The sequence below is a fragment of the Carassius auratus genome, unplaced genomic scaffold (assembly GCF_003368295.1).
Source record: "Carassius auratus strain Wakin unplaced genomic scaffold, ASM336829v1 scaf_tig00009406, whole genome shotgun sequence".
NCBI classification, from domain to species: domain Eukaryota; kingdom Metazoa; phylum Chordata; class Actinopteri; order Cypriniformes; family Cyprinidae; genus Carassius; species Carassius auratus.
In genome coordinates, this window is record NW_020524030.1 from 275 (window position 1) to 12,166 (window position 11,892).

An 11,892-nucleotide genomic window follows, 5' to 3' on the forward strand; every position below is an offset into this window, starting at 1 on the left:
AAGATTCTAATAAGCATGAATAGATTCATAATGGATCTGAGCCTATTCTCTTGTTATTTTTTCTTCCCCTCCTTCTCTCTATTTCTCTCTCTTTCTCTTGTTGTCTTGATGCATTAATCACTGTAACCTCCTAGATGCCTCCACCTTCATTTGTCTTTGATTTCTCCATCAGTCAGAATTGGGGCAGTGATAAGTCAGGCTTCTTAACCCTCTCCTACTGTACAACACACATCGTCCAGAACCCACAAAATTGGGGTCTCCTTGTTTATATTAGAAACTGGAGGTGATACGGTACATAGACGGGAGCCATTCACTCCCCCATGTCGTTCCAAACATGCATGAATTTCTTTTTTTCTGCTGAGAAGAAGATATTTTTAGAAACATTAGGGTCTAGCCTTATTTTGGCCTTATTATACACAGTAAAAAATAAGTGTAATTTTAACTGTAAAATTTTGTAAAACGCTACGGAAAAAACTGATAATAGGTTAACAGTAAGTTCCCGTACTATATACAGGGAAAAACTGTAAAAGATCTAACAAAGCATTTAATGTAAATGTACAGTAAATTCTGTTAATTATACAGCTTTTAGAAGTAAAAAAAGAACAAATCAATGTATAATTTACAGTCTAAAACTGTAAACTGATATTCCCAGAATTCCCTGCGTGACACTCCACGTTTGAAAGTATTTTGTTTAAATAATCATGTTTTTAAATAGTTCTTGTTATCAGTTATGTACATTTGAGCTTTATGTTACATCTTCTGTTGCTTAATGAAAGTTTTTTGCATTATTTAAGTATCACGTGTGTTACCATGATGGTGTTTTGTGTTTCCATAAATGTGCACCTTCTATATGTTAATATATACTTCTGCTTGTGGTGAAGCTACTTGTGATGAGCTTTGATACTTCATGTGGCTTTCTCTTATACAGTACCATCTTTATTATTATGGTGGTTGTCAGTATTTTCAAGGTACAAAACAGATTGGTAACACTTTAGAATAAGGTTCCATTAGTAATGTTAGTTAATGTATTAATTAACATGAACTAAGCAAGAACAATCCTTCTACAGCATTTATAAGTTTAGTTCATGTTAATTCCAACATTTACTAATGCATTATTTAAATCAAAAGTTGTGCTTGTTAACATTAGTTAATGCACTGTGAATTACCATGAACTAACAATGAATAACTGTATTTTCATTAACTAACATTAACGAAGATGAATAAATACAGTAATAAATCTATTATTCATTGTTTGTTCATGTTAATTAATACATTAACTAACATTAACTAATGGAACCTTATTCTAAAGTGTTACCAACAGATTTAATTTTGTGTGTTGTTGAATTTACTGGTTTATATTCACATTTTCTTGTTTGTAAATTACAGCTTTATATTGTAAAATTAACAGTTTTTGACGTAAATGTGTTTACAGTTTTCTGTATTTTTAAAAAATTATTCTGGCAACCACAGCTGCCAAAAAGTTTTTGTAAAAACAACAAGAAATTTTTACAGTGTACTGTACATTAACTTTTATTTTATGGACCAAAAAAATATATATTAAAAATCTTATTTAAAAAAATATTTTCTTTTGTGTTCCGGAGAACACAGTCAAAGAGTCCAAATCTTTTTGGATGGACTATCCCTTTAGAGAAACAGATCAGTGCCGTCAGAATGAGAGTCCAAATTTTAGCCAGAAGTAACAGTTTTAAAGTTTAACACCCTAATAACCCTGTTTTTATCAGCTGTTTAAAACTCTCATTAAACTATTCCTTTAAGGAGCCAGAGTTTCAAACATTTTATGGTTAATTTCTGGATTTTTTGTCTCAAAGCAGACTACAGATGAATAATATGTAATAGGATGCTTCTAGCGGGATTTGAAGAGCATTTAAACAAAATTTTAAAACAAACTTTTCACACAGATTCAATAATATATGCTACTGCAACAGCATTCTTTACCTTCAATATTTGTGCCCTAGATTGGTAGGTTCAGCTGTGAGACACAGTGTACTATTCTATTGCTCAGAAAGAAAGTATCAGCTGCGCATCTGGCCTACATTAAACTGACCTGTTTTCTTATCATCATCATATATATTAGGGCTATTGATGATCACAGTAAAACCCTTAAAGGCAGGATCAAATCTGGATTATTGTCAGATTAAATGGGCATCTAGGTTCAGAGGATCAAATGAGATTTTAATATGGTTATAAGCAGGTTTGACGCAACTTATTTAGCATGAATTGTTAAGCAAGTTAGTACCCTGATCTCAAGAGTGTTTCATGGTAATATCACAGCAGCAGTCTGCCATCCGGTGGCCTTGATGAAGAAGGATCTCAAACTTCAAAGCTGAAGAACGTATTGTCAATTTGTCTAAGAAAGTGCTTATAAATGCAAAGAAAGATTTATTGAAAATATGTAAATGTCTTTATTGAACAATTCATTGTGGCTGTAGATGTGAATCCTGTACAGGGGAACTTGAAACAAACGTCCGCAGTACAAACACAAGACGTGACATGGTGCAAAGGCTAGAAGGAGAGTCCAGGACAGAGGAGAATGACAGAGGAGGGTTTTAGAAGCACTTCCTGTGGACAATAGAGGGTCCGGCCTCCTCGTACTCATCTTTGCTGATCCACATCTGCTGGAAAGTGGACAGGGAGGCCAAGATGGAGCCGCCGATCCAGACAGAGTATTTACGCTCAGGAGGGGCAATCATCTGTAATGGAAAAAGGAAAATTGAATGATTTTTAGTCTTTACCATAACCATTATTGGTGACAATAATAATCTGTACCTTTCATAAAATTATTGTAATCACAAAACAACTTTGCATAAACAATAATAATATATTAATAAATATTAATTATTATTAAAACATTAATTTTTCATTCATTATTTTCATTCATTATTTTCTAAACTAATGATTACTGAATAATTTTTTGTGTCCTATATATATATATATATATATAATATATATATATATATATTATATATATAATATATATATATATACAGAACAGACCAAAAGTTTGGAAACATTACTATTTTTTAATGTTTTTGAAAGAAGTTTGTTCTGCTCACCAAGCCTGCATTTATTTGATAAAAAAATACAGAAAAAAACAGTAATATTGTGAAATATTATTACAACTTAAAATAATATTTTTCTATTTGAATATACTATTTTTTATTTTCTATTTATTTTTTATTTTTCTATTTGAATATATAAAAATAATTTATTCCTGTGATGCAAAGCTGAATTTTCAGCATCATTACTCCAGCCTTTAGTCTCACATGTAACATCCAGTCTATCACATGATCATTTAGAAATCATTCTAATATTCTGATTTATTATGAGTGTTTGAAACAGTTCTGCTGTCTAATATATTTGATGAATAAAAGGTTAAAAAGAACTACATGCAATCTAGAGATAGATAGATAGATAGATAGATAGAAAAATAAAATAAAATGTTAATCTAAAAGAAAAAAAACTGTACCTTGATCTTCATGGTGCTGGGAGCAAGAGCTGTGATCTCTTTCTGCATCCTGTCACCGATACCAGGGTACATGGTGGTACCGCCAGACAGTACATTGTTGGCATACAGATCCTTACGAATGTCAATGTCGCACTTCATAATGCCATTGTAAGTGGTCTCATGAATACCAGCAGACTCCATACCTACAGACAATGCAATTTAGATGATGAATGAAACACACTACCATTTAAAAGCATTACATATGCAGTATCATGCTAATTCAAGATTACATAATCACTCTGATTTCATTAAGGGAAGAATTCTGGTTAGCCACTGTCCTATCAACTCCACTGGATAAGGAAACAGTGACTGATGTACAATGCCAAGATTAAGAACCATGTACACCATAAATAGCCCCTCAGCCTTTGGCCATATACTGAAACACTCCTAATTAGTTCCTGACAAAAGGTGATCTGTCACCATGTCACCTCTCCTAAAAGTGCACTGTAATGTATGAAAAAGCTCAAAAAATGCAGTTGGGTGAATTTTTCTCAGTGGGAAGCTTGACCGCTTCGCTGTGCCCATTGGAAGGTGGGTTTAATTCTGCTGCTATGCATAGACTGATGTGCAAATGATTGAGAATTATTAATAACATGAATTTTTCATCAATGGCAATGTTGGCTTGCAATGGCTCAAACGGGAGAATATATTTTGAGTGTGGGCTTAGTGGTTCAGTGTAGGCCTCGTTTCAAAATTGCTAGAAACTTGCATGAATAATTGATAAAAAACAAGGCATAATGTAGGGATATTCAAAGCTTGTCTATCATTAAGAAGAAGCCTACAGGAATGTGAACATGTTTTCTTGCTATCCCACATGACAAATGTTGACTTCTCAAGAGCTACATGATTATGCCAATTAATTAATTTGTGGTTGACCAGCAAAATAATGAGTGATTTTTTGTTTCTTGTGAGAAACCAAGACAGACATAAATAATTATTGGGTTATTTTAAAACATATCTCATATTTAGATTTAATCCTACTCTAATAATAATAATAATAATAATAATAATAATAATAATAATCTAATATATATATATAAATATATATACATTTAAATTTAATTAAATTAAAATGTATGCATTTGGCAGACGCTTTTATCCAAAGTGACTTACAGTGCATTCAGGCTATCAATTTTTACCTATAGGTATATATCATGTGTTCCCGGGCAATCAAACCCCAACAATGCTCTACCACTTGAGCTCCAGGAACACACACACACATAATAATATATAATAATAATAATAATGATAATAATATAAATAATAATAATAATAATAATAATATATATATATATATATATATATATATATATATATATATATATATATATATATATATATATATATATTATATATATATACACATTACCAGCTGGAATAATAGAGGAAGTAAAATTGTTACTCTTAAATTATTTGTATTTAAATCATTATTTTATATCAAAAATAACATAGATCTAATTATAAAAGGATAATGGAAAATAAAATAATTATAAATAAAATAATAAATAAATAGGTACTCTTTATTAAGTTATTTAATATTTATAATATTTATATATAATTTAATAATTTCTTATTTTATACATATTAATTGGATTTTTATAGGGAGGTATATTTATCCTAATCAAATACAATGAGAATCATCTTTAAAAAAAAAAAAAAACGAATCAAATCAAATAAGAATCATGTAAAAAATAAAAAAGTAAAATTAAATAACTATTTTATCCTGAAGAATTATTTTTGAATTATGATTTATTTTTACCCTTTTTAGTTGGATATCACATAATCTTTATCAGATGCCACATAGGCAGCTGAAAACTACAGGATTTTTTAAATATCTCTATATTCTGATCGATGTACAGTACTGCAGGGATATTTGAACCTTTAGGAAATATCCCCAGAGAATTATATTCTAAAATATTTAATATTAAATTAAGCTACACAGGCCATTTTAATCCTATACAGAAGTTCCCATGAGAAATCATTCTAACTGTGATATAAATTCTAATAATATGTTGTACTAGGGAAATAAAGCAGAACCAAGGAGTATAAGGAGGGGGGCGATGAATAATGTACATATATTGAAATGAACAAATGAGAAACTGACCAATGAACGAGGGCTGGAAGAGGGTCTCGGGGCAGCGGAACCTCTCGTTACCGATGGTGATGACTTGACCGTCGGGCAACTCGTAGGACTTTTCCAGGGATGAGGAGGAGGCTGCGGTGGCCATTTCATTCTCGAAATCAAGAGCCACGTAGCACAACTTCTCCTTAATGTCACGAACAATCTCCCTCTCGGCTGTAATAGCGAGTTAGAAAGCTATTAAATGCTTTTTAATTATTAAAAAGCAGCTGGTTCAATTCACTATTAACCGCAGATACAAGCATTGACCATAGGGTGGTGCTGTTTAGCTAATGGACATTTCAATACAGACGGTGAAACTTGAACACTTACGAGACTATCCACCTTTTTCTTTAACGCGGAAATAAGCCTATGGGCAAGACTTCCGGTTCATTAGCAGCTATAGGAAAATAACGAGAAGAATAACAACGTGTAGTAAACGGTAAAACTGTTTGCATTATAAACCAGTGTGTTCATAATTAAAAATGCATTTGAATAATATGGTAAGACACTAATTTTCAATATCGAGCAACAAAACAAACTGTTTTGTACAGCTAAAAAAGCTGGTGGTGGATGAGACTGGAAGTCAGACTCATAGAAATTACGAATGGCCCATTTCTACAGGAAGAAAAAGGTGGATAAAATAGTCCAAATGAATCAATATTTTACATTTAACACAAAGTTTACTATCTATTAAGAGAGTGCATTAAAATATAACCAGTATAATTTAAGTGAAAACTGCAGAGAGTGAGGTAAATTACCAGTTGTGACGAACGAGTATCCTCTCTCAGTCAGGATTTTCATCAGGTAGTCAGTCAGGTCTCTGCCAGCCAAATCCAGTCTCATGATGGCATGTGGAAGGGCGTAGCCCTCATATACGGGAACATTGTGGGTCACACCATCACCAGCGTCCAACACAATACCTGGAGCATATCATAAAAGCATGAAAAACAAAAAACCAAACAGACACAGTTTAGAGCAACTACTGTATGGTCAATGAAATAGACGCTAACCTGTTGTACGGCCAGAGGCGTACAGTGAGAGGACAGCCTGGATGGCAACGTACATAGCCGGAACATTGAAGGTCTCAAACATGATCTGAAATACAAATAGAAACCAACATATTTTAATATTATGGGCATAACGCCATGAATGGCATGATTCTGAAGTCTTCAGAAGTACTTGCCTGGGTCATCTTTTCCCTGTTGGCCTTGGGATTCAGAGGAGCCTCAGTCAGGAGGACGGGATGTTCCTCAGGAGCCACACGGAGCTCATTGTAGAAGGTGTGGTGCCAGATCTGAGAAAACAGTATTGGATTTTTCATTATATATGGAGAAACACTGGTCCCACTTACCATTGTTTGGCAAACTCCACGAGAAAAATTTATGGGATTGCATTTGTGTCCGATAGGTCTCCTTTCCATGTCTACATTCATTGCGTACTTGGTAAGTTAAATTTAAATATGTTGATGTATATATACAGTACAGACCAAAAGTTTGGACACAACTTCTCATTCAAAGAGTTTTCTTTATTTTCATGATTATGAAAATTGTAGAGTCACACTGAAGGCATCAAGGGCTATTTGACCAAGAAGGAGAGTGATGGGGTGCTGGCCTCCACAGTCACCGGACCTGAACCCAATCCAGATGGTTTAGGGGTGAGCTGGACCGCACAGTGAAGGCAAAAGGGCCAACAAGTGCTAAGCATCTCTCGGGGAACTCCTTCAAAACTGTTGGAAGACCATTTCAGGTGACTAGTTCATCAAGAGAATGCCAAGAGTGTGCAAAGCTGTAATCAAAGCAAAAGGTGGCTACTTTGAAGAACCTACAATATGACATATTTTCAGTTGTTTCACACTTTTTTGTTATGTATATAATTCCACATGTGTTAATTCATAGTTTTGATGCCTTCAGTGTGAATCTACAATTTTCATAGTCATGAAAATAAAGAAAACTCTTTGAATGAGAAGGTGTGTTAAAAATGAAAACGATCCTCGTCAACACTGTCGTTTTCACTGCATTTTAGAAACAATCTCCACCCACACTACACATTCGAAAACACATGTCACGACCATTCATGCAGGTACAACAATAGATACATATGGGTAAATTCCCTATTATTTAGATGGCCTCTACGTGCTTGGAGCGGTCGAATGGTGAATCTGCCTATACATATCTATGGAGAGCAAACGTAGGCAGCCAAGCCATCATTTTCAAAAGTTTCAGTTTTGGTCCATTTTCACTGAAATGCAACCCCAGAGTTTTCAAACTAAAACAGGTTTTGCAGCATATTCAAAAGTTATTTTTCGAGTGTCAAAATGCCAGAGTAGTGGAACTGATAGTTATGCTTTTTTAAATGAAAATGCACTAGTGTAAACAAACTCTGAATATTTTGACAAAAAACAAAGATGAAACCTGAGGATTATAGATATATTCAAGTTTATCGATCAGAAATATAAATTAATCTTAAGGTTTAAGAAAACTCATTATTGAAAAAAATCTATTCATTCATTTTACCTGAATATCAGTTTTTTTTTTGGAGTTTTCTCACCATCTTTTTAAAATGCTGAATATTGTACAATATGGATTCATTCAGTTCATAAAAAAAAAAAAAAAAACATAAATGCATATAAAGATTTTAGAAAACTCATTATTGAAAAAAATCCTAACATTCTATTTGTTTATCTGGATGTTGCAGAACGTTTATCGAGTGATGACTTGCAAAGCATAAAACTGAGCTTTTGGCACAATTGTAACTCCATAGAAATCCATTCATTTTAACTGGAATCAAAGTGATTGGGAATTTTGTGTGAAGGTGAAAGGCTTTAACAGATTTTGCAATGGGTTCAAGTTGTTCATGTGAATTTGCCTCATTGACCAACGGAAAGTTATTTTGTTTGACTTCAGTGTGAGATGTGCTCCAAAGATCCCTACACTACTGACAATAGACAATGCAATTTTGTGACCACACATTGTTTAATCAATTAAAGTAAATAATTGTATGGTCTACCTTCTCCATATCATCCCAGTTGGTGATGATGCCATGCTCAATGGGGTATTTGAGGGTGAGGATGCCTCTCTTGCTCTGGGCCTCGTCTCCTACATAGCTGTCTTTCTGACCCATACCGACCATGACACCCTAAAGAACCATAATGCAAGCTTTCAGTCACAATCTACACATTTAGGGTGACTTTCGATTCTGCATTTGATTTACATACTGTAACACTCCTTTTCTAGAATTAATGTTTGCTTATTAACATTTGAAGCAAGGATTGATGCTAGCAGAGTATTACCTTTACAGGTCAAAGTTCAAAGCTAAAGTACTGTGACGTAAGAGGTGCTTTACTGACTGGATCAAAATAAGACTAAGCACCAGTTGACGTGAATAAACGTTGTCATCTCACCTGATGGCGGGGTCGGCCCACAATGGAGGGAAACACAGCCCTGGGAGCATCATCCCCGGCAAAGCCGGCCTTCACCAGGCCTGAGCCATTGTCGCACACCAGAGCGGTGGTCTCTTCCTCATCGCACATGTTTGCTTAGACAGCTGGTGTTTGAACACAAATGGCATGAGTGCAAACACATGACATGTCCATTTAAAAGCAGAAGGATTTTCTCATGCCTATTAAATACTTGTCTTTGCTTGTTGAAATCACGTAGCACTTGAAGCTAAATGTAAATGATTCATCTTCTGTGCTTAAAAAGAGCTTTTCTGAAATCTTCAGTTAAGACCTACCCTCCCTACGGCAGACTTGCTGTGTGCTATAAATAATACATATTTTATTATTTATATGATATCTTGAGTTGAACATAAATAGCTTTAATTTGTAATATTTTTATAGCGCTACTTCTGTATTTTAAGTTGTTTTCAAAATGCTAAATATAAGCATTTCATTTGTTCCACTGTGTACTGTATGTAACAAATAATTAATAAAGTAATACAATTATTAATAGGATAGTGGAAATTCTGGCAACACCCTCGTATAGTTTCCAAACTTGTATGACTTTATTTCTTCTAGGGAATATGATAAAAAAAAAAATTGTTCCACCAAGTCATACAGGTTTGGATCAGAATTTTCAAATTCGAATGAACTAACATTCCAAATATCCAAAAGCTAAGCTTCTCTATACACTATCTGCTGTAGTCTAACAACCGGTTTAAAATAAACCATCCACTGAAGTAGACTCACCCAGGAGAGCTTGCACAAGAGGCCTGGAAAACTTGCTCCCTCGAGCGGTAGAAAATAAGAGAGTGAGCGGCCAGTTCACCTGTCCTGTATTTATATAGGAGCCTTGTCACCAGGGCTTCAGAACATCAAGCCTTTTTAGGACACATTATAACCCTGCATCACTCAAAGGTGGGCGTCCCATGTGAAGATGGAGTATTGGAAAGGGTATCACAATGCAGACGGTCCACTGACAGATGCATTTAATATTAGAAGATAATTTATGGCTCTCGAGGACAGTGTGGACTATTGTTGGAAAGAGAGGTGGCCAGTTTACTGGGAGAGAATGGCATCCCTGGGGCCGTTATAAATAAGACGCCGAACATTGGTCATAATGGACGAATGGCCATTTGTCTGTTATCTGTCAGTTGTGAGGAACTTCTAGCTGGCCTTCAAAGGAAATGCACATTGCCGCCCCATATGGGTGGGGACTTTACAACCAAAGCCTACCAAAAGAGGAATGATTTTAGGCATCTCTTCCTAAAAGAAAATCACGACCTCTAGGAAATTGACAATGTGCCACACATTGTGATGTTTGTAGGGCAGTTGTATGTGTGAGTGGTCTAATAATTACATGGTCATAAATGCTGCTTGACTGCATTGTGTCAAGAGAACGGCATTGTGCTGCTAACAATGACAAGTGGCACGTTCTACAAATACGTTCAATGACTTTTTATCTCCACAAATGCCATCTTTTACATTGTGAGAACTCTCAGACAAGTTTGATACTATATCTAACATACAATTACTGTAGCATAAAAAAGAACTAGTTTTAATAGTGATGTCTTTACCGTCTCAGCTGTTTCTAACAATTCCTAGCATGCGAAAACATAATTTAAGTTTTAATTAATGGTAAAAATGTCCTTTAGTTACTTATTTCAATGACCAATAATACATTAGATGAAATCAGCTGAATATATTACATTTAACAGATTTTATGCAATGTTACGTGTTACCCAGTGTTGTTATTTTTTTAAATAATAGTTTTGATAACTATTATAACTATTATAAGTTTTAATGATTAAAATACAGCCAAAATAAAATAAAATATTAGATTAAAAGCTTAAACTTGAATTATAAACTAGAAATGAAATAAGTACTAAAATTACTAAAACAATTACTTAATTTAAAATGTATTAAGAAACAAACTAAAGAAAATTTCAAAAGCACATAACATAATTACTAAAATTAATTGAAAACAAAAATATATGCTAATTCAAAATATGAAAAAAATATTATAATAGTATTTATAATAGTTATAAAACAACACTGCTGTGTTAAAATTGTGACTCCCAAGAACTAACATTATTTAGTGGGAAGACCATTTTCTCAATATTTATTTTGACTAGCCTTCAAACCCTGTTACCTTCAATATATGTCTATTGTAAATTACAAACCAACATTTGGTCTCCTATTGATTAAAAGCAAATTAGGTTAAATTTAATATAAAGCTAAATATATTGTAACATATATTTTCCCTTTTTCAAGCATATATTTGGTATGTGTGTATGTATGTCTAGTTACAATACATACATAGGCTACCCTATACAACAACAACAACAAAAAAAAACTACATTTTGAAAAGTTTCAGGCCCTGTTTTGTAACCTAGTCTGCGATTGTGCTACATAGTAAATATCTTTCATATATGCCAAAATAGCTTTTACTCGAGGTTATAACAATAACACAGTAACTAAATTACTTGGATTGAGTCTTAAGGTCAAATGCTAGTGGGAGTTAAAATTTTTCAAGGGCAGCCGGCCATTTGCATTCACACAGAGCTCAGCTCACACAGAGATAATCCAAAATCTCCCTCGTTTGACTCTCCGGAGGCCTACATTTTGGCAACGTGTCTGTTGGAGCCTACCCAGTAACGTACAATAGCGACGGCCTGCCACCTGGCCTTACATTCTGTTAATAACACATTGACAGACCCACCAGCATTGACTGTAGATGGTAAAAGAGCTACTGTCTCTCTCTCTCTCTCTCTCTCACACACACACACATTTGCTCGTGTTGTTTTT

The 11,892-nt window shown here is 33.9% G+C and overlaps 1 protein-coding gene across 1 annotated transcript; it reads right to left on the reverse strand.

Moving 5' to 3' along the window:
* Nucleotides 1-2,403: 2,403 nt before the first annotated feature.
* LOC113072543 (actin, alpha cardiac muscle 1-like) lies at nt 2,404-9,988 on the reverse strand. Its single transcript, XM_026245536.1, has 9 exons — nt 9,835-9,988; nt 9,049-9,191; nt 8,655-8,783; nt 6,832-6,942; nt 6,659-6,743; nt 6,407-6,568; nt 5,631-5,822; nt 3,488-3,669; nt 2,404-2,711 (listed from the first exon to the last, which is right to left on the reverse strand). The coding sequence occupies exons 2-9, from the start codon at nt 9,175-9,177 to the stop codon at nt 2,568-2,570; spliced, it is 1,134 nt and encodes a 377-aa protein (XP_026101321.1). The 5' UTR covers nt 9,178-9,191; nt 9,835-9,988; the 3' UTR covers nt 2,404-2,567.
* Nucleotides 9,989-11,892: the final 1,904 nt, after the last annotated feature.

Excerpts from the sequence above, each read along its gene's own strand:
- LOC113072543 (XM_026245536.1), bottom strand. The coding sequence starts at position 9,177 with ATGTGCGATGAGGAAGAGACCACCGCTCTGGTGTGCGACAATGGCTCA. Across the intron at positions 6,744-6,831 it reads ACAGGGAAAAGATGACCCAG|ATCATGTTTGAGACCTTCAA; the intron begins GCAAGTACTTCT and ends TTTGTATTTCAG. Across the intron at positions 2,712-3,487 it reads CCAGCACCATGAAGATCAAG|ATGATTGCCCCTCCTGAGCG; the intron begins GTACAGTTTTTT and ends TTTCCATTACAG.